At 60.9% G+C, this 20,746-nt stretch overlaps 1 protein-coding gene across 7 annotated transcripts; it reads left to right on the forward strand.

Moving 5' to 3' along the window:
- Window positions 1–1,581: 1,581 nt before the first annotated feature.
- On the forward strand, window positions 1,582–15,827 carry EXOC3L4 (exocyst complex component 3 like 4). 7 transcript variants are annotated; one of them, XM_046647054.1, is made up of 13 exons: window positions 1,582–1,722; window positions 2,944–3,069; window positions 6,376–6,806; window positions 7,726–8,377; window positions 9,378–9,489; window positions 9,761–9,883; window positions 10,269–10,369; window positions 10,605–10,685; window positions 12,273–12,387; window positions 12,952–13,071; window positions 13,164–13,316; window positions 14,015–14,136; window positions 15,324–15,827. In XM_046647054.1, exons 2-13 carry the CDS (start codon window positions 2,987–2,989, stop codon window positions 15,514–15,516), a joined length of 2,286 nt encoding a protein of 761 aa, XP_046503010.1. In that variant the 5' UTR covers window positions 1,582–1,722; window positions 2,944–2,986; the 3' UTR covers window positions 15,517–15,827. The 7 variants fall into 7 exon arrangements, with proteins under 7 accessions (XP_046503010.1, XP_046503011.1, XP_046503012.1 ...); XM_046647055.1 differs by having other exon boundaries at window positions 13,167–13,316; XM_046647056.1 differs by having other exon boundaries at window positions 13,176–13,316.
- The last annotated feature ends 4,919 nt before the right edge of the window (window positions 15,828–20,746 follow it).

Genomic DNA, 20,746 nt, shown 5'->3' on the forward strand with positions numbered 1-20,746 from the left:
GAGGTCAGTGGGCAGGTCAGCCTGAGCTGGGGGGGAAGGGCCATCCAACCAGCTGGGTGCCTCACGGGCTTCAGCTGGGATTCCTATGACCCCACCTCACAGAGGGGAACTCAGGGCTCAGGGAGAAGGCTCAAGTGGTAAACCAGAGGGCTTCTTGGAGGAGGTGCTGGCATCTCTGGGTCTGACTTGGCTGTCTGCAGATGGCAGTTGGGTGCTATAGCATCTCAGGTGCCTTCCAATCTTTTATGGGCTGGATTTTGTCCTCAAAAAATTCTCCTGTTGGAGTCCTAACTCCCACTACCTCAGCAGGTGATTGTATTAGGAAATAAGGTCTTTAAAGAGGTGCTTAAGCCAAAGAGAGGCCATTAGGGTGAGTCCTAATCCAATAGAACCAGTGTCCTTATAAGAATTGGAGAGCAGGACACAGACACACAGAAGGACGACCATGTGAGGAGACACAGGGAGAAGACTGCCGTCTACAAGCCAGTGAGCAAGGCCTCAGCAGAAACCAGCCCTGCCAACACCTTGGTCTAAGACTTTCAGCCTCCAGAACTTTGAGAAAATAAATGTCTGCTGTTTAAGACCCCCGCCTGTGGTACTCTTACGGCAGCCCTCGTACGCTAACCCACAAGCTTGTCTCTGCTCTCCTCAGCACCCTGCCCAGAGCACCTCCCCTGCTCTGCCCCACGCCGCGGTGGCTCCAGCCCCGTTGGGACAGGCCTGGATCTGTCCTCTCTGGATTTTCCCTAAGTTTCTCTCTTGGATGCCAGAAGCGGAATCCCCCCATGAAGGTGTGGGGCCAGGCTCTTCTGGGAAGTCTCAGTGACCCTCCCCTCGAAATGCCTCCCACCTGGCCCACTGTGGAGGAGTAGGGACCTGCCTGAGGCCCTGCCTCCACACCCTTGCCCATGGGCTGACCTCTGCCCAGAATGCCCTCTTTCCTCACCCCGAGTGAAATCCTGTCAGTCCTTTAGGGCTCCTCCCTTCTCCTAGCTCCTGAATGGCCTACAACATCTGTTCCCTTTGCTGTCACTGTGACCACCCCCCCAAGGCCCATGCTTCTGCTCTGCCGGCTCTCAGTGCCAGGCAGGGACTCTCAGGACAAGCTTGGCAGCCACATCTGGTGCCAGAATCTCTGCCAAGGAGGGAGGGGTCCTTCTGGGCTCAGACGCTGTGGGCTGGGTGCCCCCCCACCCCCTCACTTCCTCAAACCCTCCACCTCCCCATCCCCCCACTCCCCACCCCCCCAACCCCCTGCTCTGCCCTGGCCAACTGGGGCCTGCTCCCTCTGGCCTCAGTCTGACCACAGGAGGGCTGGCAGTCAGAGTAGTCCCCAGCAGTGTTCACTCCCCACTGCCTGGAGCCTCTGAGCACTCCAGTGCTGTCCTCCTGGTCCTCCCCTCCTACGGTCACTGAGTCACTGATCCTCGGCCTGAGCTTCCGGCTGCCAGGAGTCAAAGGTTGGAGTGATTGCTCTGGAATGGGAAGGGGGTGGGAACATTTTTGAAAGTGAAAGTACGCGGAGTTGAGGTGGAGGGTGAGGCTGGGGGTGGGGCGGGTGGGTCCAGGGGTACTGACCACGGCTGGGAAGTCCCAGCTGTTGGTCACTCCCTCTGGCTGCTCCAGCGGGCCCATCGCCTGGGCTCGGCTCTGAGGGCCCAGCTCGGCCAGCTCCTCCTGGTGGCCCCTTCTGCCTGGCCCCAGTGCCTACTCACTCAGCAGGTATGTGTCACACAGGTGGAGCAGGAGGTTGACGGGGGTGCTGTGGGCAGTGGGCGGGGACTCAAAGGGCTGAGGACAATTCACGTTCTGCGAGTGGCCTTCTTGGCCAAGGGCCTCAGCTCGGAGCCCAGGCCAGTGTGCCAGCTCAAATACAGTGGACACACACACAGAGAAAGCAGATAAACAGACCTGGACATAAAGACATGCATGCAGGCACAGACAGACACATGGACTCATGGAGAGAACCACTTGCAGACCCTCTGAGGCACATACAGGGAGACACACTCAGGCCAACACACAGATCTGCAAAGCCCAGACACGCAGAAGTGTGGACACGCCCGTGGGCTTACATTCCTACCTTAGATTGCTTATCGATTTATTTTCCTTGGGCACCTGCCATGTACCAGCCCTGGCTAGTGGCTAGGTCAGGCCCACTCCCTGTCCTGGGGTGCTCCTGGTAAGGGGGTGGATGACCCACACCCTGTAACTGTCCCTCAATTATGGGAGAAGGTATGCCCGGGACTGAGACCAGGAGGGGAGGCTGACCATGGTTGGGGCTCAGCTGATCAGAGAAGGCTTCTTGGAGGAGGAGCCTCTTTTGCTGAGCCTTGAAGGAGCTGGCAGAGGGAACAGCCTGTGCAAAAGTGTGGAGGAGAGATGAGTGGTTAAGAGTGGGTGGCGAGTGAGTGGGAGATGAGGCTGGAGGGGTCGGTTAGGAAGGGCCTTGAATGCTCAGGTAAGGAGGAATTGCCAATCTTCCTGTTGTTTTTTTTTTCTGCCCAATGCCCCAGTCATAGTTGTATATCCTGGTTGTAAGTCCTTTTAGTTCTTCTCTGTGGGACGCCACCACAGCATGGCTCGATGAGCTGTGTGTAGGTCCATGCCCAGGATCCGAACTGGCAAACCCTGGGGTGCCAAAGTGGAGCACGCAAACTTAACCACTCAGCCACTGGGCCGGCCCCTCCTGGAGGGCTTTATTTTTCATTGCTACTGAGAAGAGGAGCCTTCTAAGTGCTTTTTCTCACAGGCTTTTCTGGGGTACAGGAAAGCTATTTTCTAAGCAGATGATCATGTCACCTATGAATGATGACAGTTTTATCGGGTCCTTCCCCATATTTATACCTCTTATTTTTCTTGCCTTATTGCCTTAACTAGTTCTTCCAGGCAAATATTGAATAGTATGATGAGAACACACACGCTTGTCTTCTTCCTTAATTTCAGGAGAAGAATCTTAGCTTGCGAGGAAGGGTTTCAAGGGAGGTGTATGTTTTGGCAAGACACCCCCGCTTGCTCCGAGGAGACAGGATCAAGGGTCCAGGAAGGAGAGCAGTCAGGACCTGTGATCAGGTGATGGGGGCTGGCAGGTGGGAGGTAAGAGGGAGACACAGGCCTGCCAGGGTATGGCCCAGGGTGCAGGCAGTCACCTGCCCAGGGGGCTAGTTTGGAGCTTTGAAGGAGGGGGTGATGGCCCCGGCCCAGGGTAGGTGGGGAGGGTGGGAGACCACTGAAGGATGCCTGGGAGGGCAGGTCTAGGAAAAGGGGGTAGAAGCTGAGGCTGAGGGTAGGCACAGGGGAAGCCCAGACCTGACTTCTTGGTCACAGATGGGTGGCCCTAGATGGGAGCTCCCAATGACCACGTCTTCTGGGTGGCATTCCCACCCCTGCTGCTCTCCCTGCAGTGGGTGCATTGGCCTGACCTGGAGAGTGAGAGGCCCAGAGCTCAGATGGGCCTGGGTCTCCTGGGCCTTGAAGCTTAGGCAGCGCAGAGTCTCAGGCCCAGAAGCCAGGGCCTCTGGAGACTCAGGGCAATGGGGACAGAGAGCCAGAGAAAGAAAGAGAATGAGAGAGAGGCCCCACAGGGCGGGGGCCCAGGTAGAGTCAGCAGGGAATCCAGTCCAGCAGACATCAGCATAGCTCGCTGCCAGGCCAGCCAGGGCAGCAGGTGACCCTGACACTGATGGTTCAGTCCTCCTCCAGGCTGGCTCTGGGGCGACAGGGAGGGGGCAGAGGGACAGAGGCTCCCAGGCCAGTGAGGAGGGCCCCATCACCATAGGGACAGTCCCAAGTGCCTCCTGAGCAGACAGGTGGTGCGGCATAGCCCAAGGACTCCTCAGAGGTGGGGGCACCTGCACCCCCGGGTCCTGAGAGGTCAGATTTGGAGAGCGAAGAGGGGGAGCCAGGAGAGGGAGCAGCCTGAGCGGAAGCCGGTAGGCTGGACTTGCCAGGGACTGAGAAGTGGCTGGAGGGGTGCAGGTCAGGGAGGCCCAGAGGTGAGGCTGCAGAAGGTTCAGTTTGGGATGGGAGGGCTTCAAATGTCAGGCTGTGGGGCTCGGTCTTGGCCTGTGTGCTGTGAGGAGCCACAGAAGCATTTAAAGCAGGGCAATGACCAGGCTGACGTGTGCTTTGGAAAGGTCAAGAATGGCTTGGGAAGCTGCGGGAGGAGGGTCAAGGGGGCTGAGGGACCAGCTGGGGGCCTCGATGGGCCTTCATTGTAGCTTTGGTTTGGGGTGAAGGTGGTTGGGCAAGCTGGGTGGGCCCAAAGTCTCTGTCTGTGTAATGTCCCACGAGACCCAGCAGCCAGCTGCTCCTCCTTCCCCCAGAATCTGCCTCTAGGCCTCCTGGGATACCTCGAAGCCTGACCTCACTCCTGGAAACTGGGAGCTGCCCCCACCTCGGGTCTCTCTGCGGGGAGAAAGGGTTCCTTGGGCAACAATTCTGACCTGCTGGTGCTGGGAGACCGGAAGTCCAGCCTCTGCTCCAGGGTTTCCAGACAGACCTGGATTAGTTTAGACTTGCCACCCCTGAGCTGTGTGGCTTAAAGCAAGACCCTGACCCTCTCTGAGCTTATTTCTTCATCTATGAAATGGGGTGAACGACATCCTGCAACTTTGTTGTCATGGTGATCCGATGTGTGCCAGGCACTGGGCTGGGCACACAGTAGGTGGTTACGAAGTGTGAGTTCTCCCCAACCAAGACAGGGCCCAGCTTGTCCTTTCTGCACATCCCCCTGGTGACAGAGCCTGGAGCACGTCTGAGTGCAGCACAGGCTGGAATGCTTCTCTTCATCACCACTCCTGCCCCTGCTGGGTGCTGAGGGGCACTGGGGGGCAGGAGTGTGGGGGACAGATGGCTCCTGTGACAGCTCCCCACCATGTGTGGGTTGATCTGAGCTGGGGGCAGGGTCCTGGCGCCAGGGGAGGACGATGACCTGTGGCCGGGGCGGGGCTGATAAGGCCCCCATCAATCACCTGGGCCTGCCCCTCTCTCAGCGAGGCTCCTTCTAGCTGCCGGTCACCTTTGGGAAGAGGAAGGTAGGCCTTGGCCGATCCCTTGCATGTCTGGCCCCTGGACAGACATCTCACCGGAGGGCGTGAGGGGTGGGTGAGGGTCTGGGCCCTGCCCATTCAGTGTCATCTCACCCCAGGCAAATTGAGGTCTGAGGAGAGGTGGTTCCTGCTCAATGGTGCCCCAGGGTCAGGTGCTGACTCTAGCCTGGCCTTTGTCCTGGGGAGGGCCTGGGAATGGGCTGGGGGCTCTGCCTCTGCTTGGTCACTGACTTCAGCAGGTCCTGCCCTTCTTTTGGCCCCAGTTTCGCCAAGGCTAAAGTGAGATCTTGCTGGCCTAATACCCCACCACCACCCCAACCCGCCTTTCCACAATGGGGTAGGCAGAAGGTCCCAGCAGGCCAAAGAGGTTCTCTCCTCTCTCCCACCCCTAGCTTAACCTAAAGCCAGAAAATCAAACATAGCCAGGTCGGGCTGAAAGGGGGTGTGGGCAGAGCTGGGCCATGGCGGGGGGCAGGGCCTGGGTGATGAAGGCTCTGAGCTTCAGGTGGGGCAGGGGCAGCCCCTGTTCCACAACCCCATGCCCTAGAGATCCCCTCCCCACCTCCTATGTGGGAGGGGCCAGAACACACCTTGGGGCTGGGGAGGAGATGCAATGCAGAGAAATGGCATTGAGAACCCCCAACCCCTGGTTAAATATAGACCTGTGGCCCCTCCCACCCCTCTGCAGGCTGCAAGGCCCTGATAAGCTGCAGTGGCCTGGGCCAGGGCCCTCAGCCTGATCCCGCCTCCTTCCAGGTCTGAGGCACTGGGGAAGGGGCTGCTCTCCCACCAGGGTCCCTGAGCTCCCCTTCGAGCAGAAGCAGTTAGGCCTGAAGAGCTGAATGGGGGTGAGCTGCGGGCTCTAGGGGCAGCAATGCTGGGGAGGGGTCATTTTAGGCCCCAGGACCTAAGTAAGGTCCAGGAAGTCCTGGATGTGGTTGCTGGGCCCAGCCCCGGGGAATATGAGATGTGGGTTGGACTGTGCCCCAGAACCTGCATGTTCATTTCCCCTCTCTGGCTCTCGATGGGAGGGTCTGGCCTGGCAGAGCTGGTGCGGGAAGGCGGGGGAAGGTGGGGGAAACTAGTGTCAGGTAAGGCTGACTGAAGGAAGTGGTTGTCTACCTCTCGGCACCAGCTGCAGCCTGGTACAAAGAAGGCTCTGGCCACGAGAGCTGCCTGGTGACAGCCTGGGGGCACCTCCTAGGGGAAGCTTCCCTAACCAAGCTGCTGAGCCCCACCAGGCCCCACAGGGCTCTCAACGGTTTCAGTGCCTGCTCCCTGGGGCTGGGCGCCCCTTGGGCCTCCTGAACCTCCTTTGCACCCCCAGCTCTCCTGCTGCCAAGATGCCATCGCCACAGACAGTGACCTCTGGGCCGGAGTTGCACAGCCCCAAGCAGCCTGCAGAGCCGCAGACCCCAGTGCAGGGCACTCGGCGGGCAAGCAGTGTGGATGCACCCAGCACCCACCATGAGGACGGGCGGCTTGGCCTGAACACCTTTCGGCGGGCCTTCTCCCGGGTGAGCCAGGGGGCCTCGGGCCAGGCCCCTGAGGAGGACTGGGGCCTGCTCCGGAGCAGCTCCCGCTTCCTGTTCCGCTCCTTACGGCGCGCCCTGAACGACGGCCCAACCACTGACCAGTCCCAGGCCACTGCTGTGCCAGGGGCAGCCCATGGCCTGGACATGCCCTCAAGGGTCATGGACGGTGTCAGCCAGCGGTCGTCCACTGGCATGGGGCCTGAGGAACTGGAACCCAAGGCAGGTGAGGGCTTCACAAACAACACTACACATGGGAGAGAACCGAGGCCAGAGAGTGGAGCAGCGGAGCCCAGGCTTCCCAACAGGCTCTCCTCCCTAGCTCCCCCACACCCCGCCCCCTGCACAACTGCATTTTACAACAAGGAGAGAGTCTATTGTTCAGAGGAGAAAAGCGAGGCTCAGAGAGGTTAAGTGACTTGCCTCCAGTCTCACAGCTGGAAAGTGGAGAAACAGAATTTGAACCCAGATCTGCATGACTTCTAGCCTCTCCATAGCCTTCCGCAGCCTGGCTCGTGGCCAAACCAGAGTGCTGGACAAGGCACTAGCCCTCTCAGATCACAGGGTCACAGAGGATGCATGGGAGCCATGGCTGCCAGAGGGGAGGTCAGGGGGGCTGCCCAGGAGGAGATGCATTGGAGTTGGGCCTGAAGGGGGGGGTGCAGGTGGAGGTAGAGGGCTCCTGGGGCTTAGGGGCTGGCCAAGAGCAGGGAACAGCAAGAAATGCTGAAGCTGGACACTGAGACAGGAGCCTGGCCATTGCAGGACACGCCCAGCCTGAGCTCTGACCCCATGGGGCCTGCAGTCAGCACTGCCCTTGAGGCCACCTGGTCCAGCTCCCCAGAGCTGGGGTGGGAGTGGGAGCAGGGGGGAAGGCAGGGGTTAGAAGTGGGGAAGGCAGGCACTGCCCCAAATTGCTGTTCTCAGCCAGGCTTGGGGCCTGGGGTTCTGCCTCTTCAAAGGTGATTCCGAAGGTCCGTCCCGGCAAGTGGGGCTGTAGCTCCTGGACCAGGCCTTCAGTTGAGCTCCAGGGGGAGGCAGCCCAGCTCTGGATGAGTCAGAACGGGACCCACATGCCTTAGTTTGGGCCCAGGTCCTGGGGCAGTCCCCCACACAGCCGCTCTTCTCGCCCATCCTTGCAAAAGGCAAGTCTGTGGCCGACCTCATCGCTCAGCGGCAACTGCTGGCGGCCTTCGAACAGCTGCGGCACCTGGAGACGCGGCTAGTGGCCGAGAAAGCCTCGCGCACCTTCGAGCAGGACCCCACGGGCTTCGCGCGGCGCGCCATGGACGTGTGCCTGCACTACGACGGGCTGGCCGCGGAGATCGGGGCCGTAGTGCGCGAGACGCTGGGCCCGGACGGCGTGGACGCGGCCGTGCTCGCCGAGCTGGCCCGCGTGGTGCGCGCCGAGGAGGAGGCCCACCCGGCGCCCCCCGCCGACGGCGACTTCCTGCTCACGCCGCGCCGCTGGCGCCAGCACTGGGAGGATGCGGTGCGGCGGAGTGCGCGGGAGCGCGTGCAGCTGGTGGGCGCCGGGGAGGCCCCGGGGGCGGCCGAGGGGGCGTCGGGCCTGCCCGGGCTTCTGGACGAGCTCGGCGGCTTGGTTCGCCGTGACCTGCAGAGAGTGCAGCGGGAGGTGCAGCCCGCTTATGCGGCCGCCGGCTTCCCGGTGTGGGAAGCCTACCTGCGCGCCTTCCACGCCGCGGTGGCCCAGCGCCTCCAGGAGCTCGCGCGCGACGCCCGCGGCTGCGAGCAGCTCTACGTCCTGCTGCACTGGGTGGCCAATGTCTACGGCAGGTGAGGCCCCGGTCCGGGCGCCAGGGAGGGCAAGGAGGGGCTGGCACCGCCCGCCTGGCACTGCCTACAGGGAGGCCTTCGGGAACCAGCTCTGAGGAGCGCTAGGCACCTTTCTTCCTTTCCTCCCTGGGAGACGGCTGGCCGGCCGTTGGGCGTTGGAGATCTCGGGGCCTTTGACATTCTTTCCTCCGCGTCCTAGGCCACAGCGCGCTCCCGCCCGGGTTTTCCTAAGGGGTTGCCTATGGGCCTGTTCCTGAAGCTGAAAGTGTCCTAGGGGAGGTTCTCACCCAGGCAGGAGCCCGGTTAGAGGGCCTGTGCTAGTCCACAAGGTGCCTTTGAGCGAGGGAGAAACGAACACCCCTCCAGGCAGGACACAGCCATGGGCTCTCGGCGCTTGACGTGGGTTCACCCACACTCTCCCCTTTGGACCGGCACCTAGGCGCAGGCCCAACCCGTTGGCAGCTTCCACCTCCGGGTCAGCGCTGTGTGATTGTGTGATGGGGGCGGATTCCTCCTCCTGCTGAGTGCTTCCCCAGCCCCACAGGCAGAAGAGGTGGGAGGAGGGAGCCTAAAGTCCTGGTCTCGTTAATTTGCTGTGTGGCCTCAGACAGGTGTACGCCCCTATCTGGGCCTCCTTGGTGTGTGCTGGGTAGTGGCGGGTCCCTGAGCTGTGTGGTGCTGGGGAAGCCTAGAGCTCACTGTTGGGTGTCCCCTGACTGTGAGGATAGAGGTCACTCCCGAGGCTGGCCGAGGTCCATCTGGACAGCTGTCCTTATGCATTTTGTGCACGCACAGCTGATTGCAAGAGTGCCAGGAAATCCAGCGGTCAGAACCTTGGGGCGGATGTTTGGCATGGACGCCTAGTGGGGGGCGGAACGTGTGAACAGAAGTCCAGGTTCGGGGCTCTCTGGTGATGGCGTTAGGCTCTTAAGGGAGTGAGGGGCAGCCGCTGTCGCATCAGAGCCCCGCCCAGGCCCTCAGCCCCTGCCCTGCCTTCCAGTCCTGACTTCCTGGGCACCTCGGACCTAGCTCTGCCCGCCGAGCCTCTGCCCCCGCTCTTGGCACCCGAAGTGTGGGCCCGACTGGAGAGTGACTACGCCAGCTCCCTAGAGGTAAGGCCGGGGCGGGGCCGGGCCGGAGGGGGCGTGGTCCAGGTTGAGCGCGGCTGCCACGCCACTGTAGAGAGGCGCCTCTCCCAGCATCGCTGCAGCGGTGCCGGCCAAGGCTCGGGCCGGAGCCACTCGTTACCCTGTGGGCTTGGGCACGAAGCTGTGCCCCGGCAGGGTAGCCCTTGTATTCGAGGGCGGGCGGCCGGGCTCGGGAGGTAGGGGACACCAGAACCTCCTTTTTGGGAGGGTCTCACCTCAGTCCCCTCCCCGCTAGACCAAGATCACTAGCTGCTTCGATGGCATCCTGCAGCTAGAGCAGAGCCGCTGGGCAGCCTCGGAGGCCTCGGACGTGCTGCAAGGCCGCTACCACACGCCGCTGTCCATCGACGTCCATATGGTGCTGCCCGGGAGGAGGGATGTGTGTTTGGGCCTCAGGCGGTGTTTGGTCCCACTCGCAGTGGGGACACCCAGAGCTATCCAATCCAATCTTAACCTCCCCTGCCCATTAGACGGGTGCCTGAGGGCCACGTGGGGCAGGATCAGGGGCTCCCGGGTCGCACGGGAGGCTGGGAGCTCCAGGGCACAGCTCCCAGCTTGGCAGGTGGGTGTGGGTATGGGAAGTCGGGAGGGTGGGACCCCAGGTTGGGGCCGCTGGAACCTGGAGCCGAGACAGTGAGACAGAGTGGGACGGGCTGGAGAGGTCGCTGGGCTACTAGGTAGAGGAAGCAGGGGCGTCGGAGTCGGGGCTACGATGCCCCCTCAGCACGTGACATCGTTTGCAGCTCGTGGCCCAGCAAGTGAAGGTGTCCGGCACCATCTCCGCGGAGCTGGAGGCCACCACTCTGAGGATCTGTGCCAGGGCGCTCGGCCTCTTCGTGCCCAGGTGCGGGCGCATCCTAGGCCAGGGTGGGGTGGGTGGAGAGGCCGGCCATGGTGTGGGTGGTGATCGTCCTGGGGGGCGATCCTATTTACTCAGAGTCCGAGATCTCAGGACTGGTGGGAAGGAGGAGCCTTTTCATCAGGCCTGGGGTCTGCGTGGTGACCTGAGGGAGGGCGGACCTGGGGCCGTAGTGTGGCCGGGTAGGGTCCCGAAGGCCTCTGCGGTACGCCACCCCCAGGTTTGAAAAAGTTTGCCTGGAGTCAGAGTTGTTGAGTGAGCCGCACCTTGGCGCCAACATCAACGCCTGCGAGGAGCTCAGGTGGGTCTCTCCCGCTCCTCCGCAGGGGCGGGGCCCGGCGCGGCCAGCAGGGGGCGCGCGAGCTTCGGGAACCAGGACGCGGAAGGCTCCCGCCACGGCGGGCGAGCCAAAGGGAGAGGAGTCTGGACCCAGGCGGTTAAGGGCTGGGTCCCTCCCCCACTGTGGTTGCGCGGGCTTTCCAGGGATGGCCCCCTTCCCCGGCCCCGCTGTGAGGTCCTTCCTCCGCCCCGTGGAGCTGAGGCCCTGGAAGGGATGCTGGGAGTTTCAAGGCCGAGCAGAAGCGGAGAAGTTCCAGCCAGCGGAGTCCCCGCCTGTTGCCTCCTTGTCGGTCCCTGCCACCCTGGGCTCCGGTTCTTTCCTCCTTCAGCCCAGCCAGCCTTCGTCCTTTTTAGAGATACTCTGTCCTCCAGCAAGCCCACCTTGACTCCACCCCCAGGGCTATGCTTGGGGTGGGGCCCCAAGTCCATCTTACCCCCCACTCCCGGAGGCAGAGGCCCTCCCTTTGGGCTAGCAGTGGCTGCCCTCCTTCTGTGCCTTCAACCCTAGGCCAGCCTCGGTGTCCTCCTGTTGTGGATGCATCAGCTGCTGCAGGGCAGCCAGCAACCTTGGGCGCAGACTCTGGGCCACCCTATCTGGGTTCAGATCCCAGCTCTGCCACTCGCTGGCTGTGTGCCTTGAGATAAGTCACTTGCCCTTTCTGTGCCTCCTTTCCTCATCTGAAAAATGGAGATCAGAGCACCTGCTCCCCAGGGCTGTGTGGGGAGTCAGTACCTTAGAGGACACAGTTGGTATTCGCTCTCTAGGAGCACGTGTGATGTGCCCAGCACTGGGCCAGTGCTTTCCCCGCCTGATGTGTTTCATCCCAAGTGCCATGTTCCCATGTACAGATGGGAAAGTGGAGGCTCAGAAAGGAAAGGCCACTTGTCCACAGTCACACAGCCAGTACCTGCTGGACCTGGGACTTGAACCAGGCCTGTCTGAATGCGAAGCATGACCACGATGAAGCTCTGCTTCTTTAACTCTCTCCCATCCCTAATCTGTGCCACGCTGGTCCTGGCCATTGGGGACCCCGAGGTTGAGCTGCCCCTTGGTAGGCAGCCTCTGGCCCAGCCCGGGATGGAACTTCAGCCTGTCTTTCTGTGTCCCTGTGCTGGAGGCTGGGCATACCTGGTTCTCAGTGTCCTCAACAGTGAAATGGGGACATTGTCACCTTTAGGGTGGCAGTTATGAGGCTCAAAGTAGGGCTCCTGTGCCAGGCATGGCATGGCCATGCTGCACTGTCCCTTCACCAAGAGGGGACAGAGGTTTGGACCGGAGCTGCTTCAGGGGAGCTCTGCTATGCAGTGGGGTCACCACCACCGCTTCACTGACCTACCCCTCTAGGACCGGCTCCCGTGGCATCGTGCTGTTCCCTCACTTGACTCTGCTCCAGGGCTACGACACTGTGCAGCCCCACGGGCTGCCTTTTACATTATAGTCTAAGTGAATGGAGTTGGTGTGGCAGCTAGCCTGCCTGGCTGTTTGCCTGGCTTTGTCTCCCAGCCTGCTCCCCTTACCCCCTTGGTCACCTGTCCTGGCCCCTCCCAGGACCAGTCTTCTGGCTAGGTTCCCGGGAACCTTTGAGGAGTTGGAGAAGCCCCTCATGGTTGCCACTTGCAACTTCCAGAAGCGGCTGCTCCAGGGCTTGCAGCGTGATGTGCAGGTGGGTGGGATGTGCCCTTCTCTCCCTACTTCTCACACCCAGCAGGTGCCCCAGGTCCCCCTGTGCCCTACAGCCTGGGGGCCCAAGTCACAATATTCAATTACCCCAGGGCCAGTTTCAGGGGTGGTATGTTGGGGGTGGGCAGGGGACCCAGACAAGTTCCCAGCTGAGCAGGGATGGTGGGGAAATGCCGACCTTCTTCAGTCTCCACCTCTCAGAGATGGGGGTGGTCCATGGAAGCAGGCTCCTCACCCAACCCCAGGGCTCCCCTAAGCAAGATCTGACCAGAGGCTCAAACTTGAACCCTGTCCACTGGAGCCCAGGGCCTAGAGGAGGTGTGCCTGAGAAAAGCCTAGTGACATTCGTGGCTAGGAGAGAAGATGTCACCAGGGTGACATTAGAAAGGAGTCAGATAGCCCCCCAAAGTTTCTTCCTGGTGACAGATGGTCCCTTGGCCTGAAACACCCCTGTCAGGACACATGCATGGGGCTCTGAGGGGAGGGTCCAGAGGAGGCCCTGATGGGGACGATATGGTTAGAAGACCTCCCACCCCTCTGCCCCAAGCCACTCTTCAAGGTCCTGTGCACCAGGGCCTGGCTGACACAGGACGTGCTGCTGCCCCTCATGGACAAGGTGGTGGCCTTTGCCCTCCACCTTGAACACGTGGCCCCACCATGGGCGCAGGTATCTCCAGGGGGTCGGGCCCTGGTGGGGGTGCCCAGGGCTGGGGTGTTGATCCTGACCCTGACCCTGACCCTGACTCCTGGACTGCCCAGGAGACTCTGCAGGAGGTGCATCGTTATGTGATCCGTGAGTACTTGGCGCAGGTGCTGAGGCCGCGCGATCGGTTCCGGGGCATTGAGCGCATGACTGCCTCCCAGAAGATGGGCCTTGAAGCCCAGGCCATTGGTGACACCTTCCAGGGCTTGGTAGGAGCATCATCTGACTGTCCTGGAGCGCTCGCCGCCTCTGGGGACCTGGGACCCGGGGGCCCTCCACTAGCGTCCCCTATTCTCATTTCAGCTCGGCTCCTGCAAAAGCCCGGCGGGGTGGGCTTTGACAGGAGGGTTCTCCCCACTCTCCACCTCTGGAGAGGGGTTGGGAGTTCTGGCATGGCTAGGCAGGGCCAGGTGGGGGGCGGTACTTTGCAAATATTTGCATACAGTTTGTGGGGTGGCATAGAGAAGGGGTGAGGGTTGCAGCCCTATCTGATGGGCAGGGCCTGTGGGAGGCCTCTCCTCCAGCCCAGATCCCCTGCCTTTAGAACTGAGGCGCCTCCTCTCTGCACATATGCCCCTGTTCTGGGCTGCTGGTTGCACCCACACTCGCTGTAAGATTCCAGAAGGACTTCCATGCTGGGGCCTCGGTTTACCGTCTGAGCAGAGATGAGAAGACACCTCAGCCACTGTAGCGGGGAGGGAAGATGAATATTGTGGCGCTGTGGCTGAGTTCATGTGCTGAGGCCCTCGTCCCCTTCCCCTTCCACGGTGTGGGAGGCAGTCACGGTGGGAATGTGGTGGCTGCAGGAGGGCTGACTGGTGTACTAATGGAGAAGTTTCAGGAAGGAATGTCGAGGGGGCTCCTAGGGAAGGTTACCAGCCCCCCACATGTCACCCTATCTCCACAGGGCTCTGAGGCCACGTGGCTGGGCCAAGCTATCCCATGTGTGGCTGACATACTGGGTGAGACAGACAAAGACAACATCCAGCGCCACCTGGAGACACTCATTGGAAGCTACCCTGATATCAGGTCCGTACCCCTCCTGCTCCCCCACGGGGTTCCAACTGACTGACCACCACGGGGGCCCTGAGGTCGAGAGATTCCTGCCTTGAGAAGGGTCCCTGTGGCTGTAGGTGGACAGGTGAGGAGCCAGAGGGAGGCGCTAGCTTGTTCTGGTGGGAGAGGGGGGCCGCTCCCCCATAACCTATTCTCAGCCATCCTCATTCAGTAGGGTGGTGGGATGGGGAGACCCCTGGAGTCTGATGGGGGATGGGTGCCTCTCCTGGGGCATCCGATGGTGGGGACGTGTCCTTGCCCTGGGATTTTGGGGGAGGCACAGCCCCCACCTCTGGGAGAAAGCCCTCTCTGGAAGCTGGAGACACCTGAGACCCAGCCAGGTGGGAGGAGGCTGTGACACCAGGGTGTGTGTTGGGGCGATTGGTGAGTCATCGAATCCGTGGAAATCCCAGCCCCAATCTCTCCATGGCTTTGGAGATTCCGGGATGGGGAGGCCACAGAAAGCCCCGGGCCTAGCCCCTTCCCAGCTCCACGGCCGGCCCCGGGGAAAATTCCCTGCCACCAGCCTGGACTGTCTCTCTGCCTTTGGCTGAGAGTGACTGCCCTCTCACAGGGCCTCAGGGTTCCCCTCCTGCTTCCGCCAAGGCAGGCCCCGCCCTCCCTGGCTCCTGGGGGTGGAGCTTCGAGCCCCATAGGGTACTCAACTTCCACACTCCTCATCTGCCTCCTGCCTCCACGCAGCCTCTCTCCTTGCTGCCTGGCTGTGGCTCCCTGCACAGTGCTTGGGGGAGGAGGCCTGACTCCTTTCCTTTCCAAGGCTGGCAGTGACCCCTGGTCTGGACCTCCCGCCCCCAAGCTGCTACATCCTCCCCCTACACACACTCCATCACCTTTCTTGAACCTGTTCTCTGGTGACTGTGAACCAGTACCTCTGCACAGCTGTTTCCCTTGTTGGGCATGCCCCTTCCCCTTTCCACGCAGCTCTGCACCCTTCTAGGCCCACCCCCAGGGCATGCTGCCAACCGCTCCAGGAGCACTGTTCCCACTGGCCTTCCTCATTCCAGCCTGTCTCAGACAAGGTTCCAGGAATGCCGGGTGCACTCATGCTTCCAGCCCAAGCCCAGAGGTCCCCTCGCTCTGGGGTTTGGAGTATCACTGCAGGTGCTGGGTCTACAGTGAGGGCCTGTATGTCTCTGCAGGCAGGACCACGTGCTGGCCATTCTGGCACTGCGCCGACTGGGCCGCCGTCGGAACCAGCGCCTCTTGCAGCACGCCCAGAACCTGCTGAGGGTTGCAGCCAAGGCAGGGGGCTCTGGGGCCGCTGTGGGCCGTGTGCTCTTCGAAGAGATTGAGGTGCCCACCTCCGTGGACTTGCTAATCACCTGGATCTAGCGTGCCTGGGCCTGAGAGGGGGCCACCCTGGGTGAGAGGGGCTGCCGTGGGTGGAGGGTCAGCCACCTACTGCCCCTCAAGCTAGGAGCCCAAGAAGGCACTCAGCCCTGCCTCCAACCTTGAAGCCCATAGCCATGGACTTTTCTTCCTCGGCCATGCAGGGCTGCTGGGCCAGAAGAAACAGCAATGCTGGAGGCATTTCAGGCATTTGTGGGGGAGTGTTCCCTTCAATTCGGCCTCCCTGCCTGACTGCCCAGCAGCACCCCCAGTCTGAAAGAAAACAGAGTATTTATTTTTAAAATAAATGTGAATTAAAATGGTGCCTCACTAAGGAGGTGGGCAGGACCAAGTTGGCTGGGAGCAGGAGGTCTGGGCTCGAAGGTTCTGTGATGACTCCATTGGTGGATGGCCCTTTCCTGCCCATTGTACCAATGAGGGAACTGAGGCAGGTCCAGAGCTGGGAAGGCCCAGGCCTATGGCTGCAGAGCAAAGCAGGCTTTGACCCTGGGATTCTGGGTCCACTGACCTCATGTGCCAAGTGAGCCTGGCCCAGCAGGGGTGGGCACTGCTCTGTCCCATTCTAAGCAGCCCTGGGCCCCTGAGAAATAAGAAAAGGCCAAGACTTGTTTTGCAGGTTGAGGTATTTGGGTTAGATGTGAGGGGGCGTTCCCAGCCGTGAAAGTTGTGGGGCTGCCGCAGGGCAAGTGTCACCCATGGAGTGTGTGTATGGGGGGCTGACCCTGCTGGGCTGAGCTCTGGAAGCAGGGCTGCAAGGAGACTGCTCCACTGTGCACCTGCACATAGCCCCCATGCTTCTGTACCGGGAAGCTGGCACTGAAATTGGGCTCCAGCCCCTGGGCAAGGCTGCTGGGAAACCCATTTGCATTGGCAGCCTTGGGCTTGCCGGGAAGGCTGAGCACTGTCTGGGGAGACTTACAGGGAGATGCCGAGGCAGGTAGCGACAGGTGCCTTCCCCTCTGCCCTTCCACAGCAGGCCCCCACTGTCTCTCTGGGCCTGACCCTGAGCATGGCGGAAGTGGGGGCAGGTAACTGCAGGTGGGCCAAGGTTCAAAGAGCCCAGTGGAGTTGAGTCTCCCAAGGACAGGACAAGGGCCCTGGAGGGCTGCAGGGCTAGGTGGGTGGGGGACATGTCTCTCCCAGCTCCCTCTGGGCCTACTTCCCCATACAGTGGACAGCCAGTGGGCAGTGCCGGGCAGGTCTGCCCCACCGCTTACATGAAGGCTGGAGCACAGAGCCAGGTCTCAGTCTAGCTGGGGTCCTGGGAGGAGTGGGAGCAGATCCCAGGGGCAGCCCCCTTCATCAGTGCACCTGGGCTGGGGACCAGGGGTGGGGCAGGCAGGAGGCCAAGGGAGTGTCCAGACCTCCCTGAGTGGGGAATCCAGCAGGGTGGGGGTGGGGGTGGGGGTGGCAGGAATGAGGAAGAGGAGAGGTTGGGGTTCCCATACTCCAGGCTGGGGTGAGGGCAGGGTATCTGTGAGTGCTGAGACTGACAGGCAGTCCTTATGGCAGTGGGGAAACTGAGGCCAGCAGAGGGTGGAGGTCAGCACTACTTCCCACCAGGCCCCAGCACAGGTGGCCTGGGATCCTCACAGCCAGGGTGAGGGGAGGTATCAGAGGGGCACCTCTTTCCCTGGGGCGGGGCAGGTGATTGACAGGTCAACTTGACCCCACACGTAACCCCATGGCCATAAGTGGCCTGAGTGAGAGTCGCAGGCCAGGTGGGGTGGGATCTAGGAAGACTTGATCTGGTTTGGTCCTGGCCAAGTTCTCCCCAGGGAGCTCCTGCCATCCCACCCCATGTTTGAGTCCCATGCCCCTCATGGAGGCCCCCTCCTGCAGCACCTGGCCCTGCCTGAGCCCCTTGGCTGCAGGCCGAGGGTCCTGGGCTGGGTTTCCAAGCCAGGCTACAGAGGAGGGAGGAGGTGCAGTCCTAGCTCTGCTGCTTTCCAGCCTAGAGCCTTACCTCTCTGTGCCTTCATTTTTCCAGCTGTGAAATGGGGGTGCTCTGTGTCTACCAGGCTGAGGAGGGGGAAGTAAGAGCCAGCTCCAAAGCCAGGCCCTTGTTGTTGACCCCATGTCCCCAGGGGCCTGGCCAGGCCATGATCTGCAAGAAAAAGCTGAGAAGACATTGGGTGCAGGGGAAGGGGAACTCAGGGTCAGTGAATCCCCAGGCAGTGAGGCCAGCAAGTGGGGAAGGCTGCCAGGAGGAAGCTGGGAACAGGCGCCAAGGCCAAGAGCCTCCTGCATGTTGCAGTGGGAAAGATCTAGGCCGAGACCCGGGGCCATCTTCCTGAGTGTTTCTAGGCCTGGAGACAGGAAGTCAGGGTTTTCCTGGCAGGAACCTCCATGCCTAGGTGGGTATATGTGCCCCTGTGTGTGTTCCTGTGAGCCCAGCAGGGCTGGGGGCTGGGGTCAGCTTCCCAAGACCAAGTTGGGCTGAGCAGGAAGCCAGATGGCAGCTCCTGTGAGTGTGCAGTCAGACCTGAGAGTGGCCAGGGACCGGGGGGACCCTGGGCTGCTTCAGACCCAGGGCTTTGGCCATTGGCCATTCTGCCCTGGGGGCTAGAGGCTGTGCTCAGGACCCTCGCACTCTGCCTGCCCACCAGGTCCTATAAGGCCTTTCAAAGAGCCCAGAGTGTTTCCTTGGCCATCCTGTTTTCCAGGCCAAGCATGGGGGGAGGGCACTGGCTCTCAGGGCTGCTTCCGGACTTGTTGACCAGGTTGTCTGGCTGATAAGGAAGCATGTGTGTGTTCACATGTATGTGTGTTCCTGGAATGAGCCAGCCCCTGTCAACGCACAGGGGTGGAGGGGCCTTGCCCGGCGTCTGTGTTCCTCTCTTGGAGCAGGACATCCTCTTTGCCCCTAGAGCTCAGGTCCTGGGCCCTACCAGCTGATCCCAGGTCCCATCTCTGCCTGGCCACCCTCTTCCCCGCTGCGTGGCTCCCTGCAGAGCCCCTCACCACTGCCTGGGAGGGGCGAGGAGGCTGCAGGCTCCCAGGGCCACCCTCCATCCCCACTCTCACTTTTTCCTTTGCTACCACAAAGTCCCTTTGGGAACTCCAGCAGGCCAGAGGGCCCCCTCCCTGGGGTCAGTGTCTGTCCACCATCCATCCTCAGGCCCAGGGCGAGGGGCCAGGACTGGGCTACCCCCAGTGACACTGTGCTTCCCCAGCCAGTCAGTGTGGAGTGCTGGGCATTGTAGTCAGATGGGCTGCTGCTGAAGGCCAACTCCTCCCAGGCTGGGGGCATCAGGCCCCCCCCTTAGGGGGCATGAGCTGGGAGCCAGGAACCTCCATGGGCGAGTGCCACCAGGGTCTCAGCCTGGCCTCCCAGGGCCCCTGCTCTAGTGAAATGGTCGGGGGCACTGGACGAGTCACACCCACTCCTGGGTCGACTCCTCTCCCCCGGGAGCCTGGGGCCTAGACTAGTCATTGCAAAGACCTTCCTCCTTCCAGGCATTCCCACACTCTGCCTGCACGTACGCTCATCCACCTGTTAGCAGCTTTTAAAATTTATTTGTTAGATGTTTTCATTTTTAACTCTAATAATGTTTTGGATAGAGATACGTTCACATAGTTCAAAATTAAAGAGGCACAAAAGTCTATAAGGTGAAAGGCTCCTTATTCCCATCTCCCTCATGTCCTTCCCCAGAAGCAACCAGGGCTCCCTGTAGGACGCTGGAGTTTGTAGCGATGCTTACCAAGGAACACACATGAAGAGTGAAATTGCAGGTGTTGGTGGAGCACCTACTTTGCTGAAGGTGGCTGGGCTGGGGGACAAGGCAGTTCTGGAGCCCTGTAAAGGCAGACGATGGAGAACCCAAGGCTCTTAGATTGACAGAATCCCCGAAAAGTGGAATCTTCGGATCTTGGGAAAGAGGAATGTCATGAAAAGTCCTGCCATTTCTGGGGCACCCACCATGTGCCGGGCCATGCTCGGTGATTTATGGCTTTCCTCCTTCGTGGGGATTCAGTGCAGGGGTTAAGAATTAGCCTCTGGATTCAGATACCTCTAGGCTGGGATCCCAGCTCTGCGCCTTCCTAGCTGTGTGACTTTGGGCAACTTACTCCAACTCTCTGGGCTCTATCTCCTGGTGTAATATTGGGAGCATTACATGAGAAAGTGCAAATGTGCTGGATGAGGACCTGGTTTGTGGTATGCACTCCCCTACGAGTAGCGGTTATTGCTGTTTATAGGCACAGTCTCCTTTAAGCCTTCCCTGGAAACCCTGAGCATGTGTCAGCTTCATTTCCAGGAGGGAAAACTGAACCTTCAGGGGTGAAGCAGCCTGTCTAGAAACACAGACATAAGTGATAGAGTTCCACAGGGGCCGGGTGATCCCCACGCCCGAGCCCCCACCATTACGCTGCATTGTCCAGAGACCAGAGCTCCCGGTGTCCCCAGCAGTCTGTTTCTAGGAAGCAGAATCGGCAGACCTGTAGTGGTTTGGGGCAGCCTCCCTCCCCTCCCTGCCCTGGCCCAGGCTTACTCAGTTCTGGGATTACCACACAGCTCCTGCCACGTGACCTGCCTCTGTCATTGGGCGGGATCCAGTGGAGAGCGAGGCTCCGTGGCTGTTTTTCTGGAAATCATGCCGGCTAGGAGATGCGCCTTCTGTGCTGCCCTTTCCCAGGGCAGCCCCAGGCCTGAAGGGGCGGGAGCTGAACTTGGCCATCTTGCATCACCACCAAAAGGCATTGTGAAAGGCCAGGCCATTTTAGGAGAGAGGCTGGGCCACCAGGGCCAGCAGGGGAATTCTGTGATGCCTAGAAGGGTGGCTTCTGCAGGAAGCCCTCCTGTACTACGCTTCTTGGAAGGCTGCTGGAATTGGGGTCCTGCTGCCTCGTGGGCCCTGCTTTCTCCCAAGTGGCCCCATCTCTAGCACGGGAAGTAGGCTAGGTTCATTGAGCACCTGTGGAAGCCGTTTCCCCTCAAGCCTCAGTTTCCCCATCTGTCAACACAAAAAGGAGTGTGTGGCCTGGCTTCCTCCCCGGAGGAAGGTGAGGGGCTATTAACAAGTAAACAGCTTCATGTGGGGGTAGGAATGGGGCCCTGCCTATTGGTGTATCCTGGTCTGGTGAGGGCCCTTGTGGGAGGCGATGCCCTGTGAAGGTGGTTCCTGGTCAGCTGTCTTGGCCATCCCGTGGTCCCCGGGGAGGTCAGCTGACTCTGGCCAACGTCTGCTGCAGCTGCAAATGACCCTGAGCA

This window comes from Equus quagga, chromosome 20 (assembly GCF_021613505.1).
Source record: "Equus quagga isolate Etosha38 chromosome 20, UCLA_HA_Equagga_1.0, whole genome shotgun sequence".
Lineage (NCBI taxonomy): Eukaryota > Metazoa > Chordata > Mammalia > Perissodactyla > Equidae > Equus > Equus quagga.

Excerpts from the sequence above, each read along its gene's own strand:
- EXOC3L4 (XM_046647054.1), top strand. The coding sequence starts at position 2,987 with ATGTTTTGGCAAGACACCCCCGCTTGCTCCGAGGAGACAGGATCAAGG. Across the intron at positions 9,490-9,760 it reads ACTACGCCAGCTCCCTAGAG|ACCAAGATCACTAGCTGCTT; the intron begins GTAAGGCCGGGG and ends CCTCCCCGCTAG. Across the intron at positions 13,317-14,014 it reads GTGACACCTTCCAGGGCTTG|GGCTCTGAGGCCACGTGGCT; the intron begins GTAGGAGCATCA and ends CTATCTCCACAG.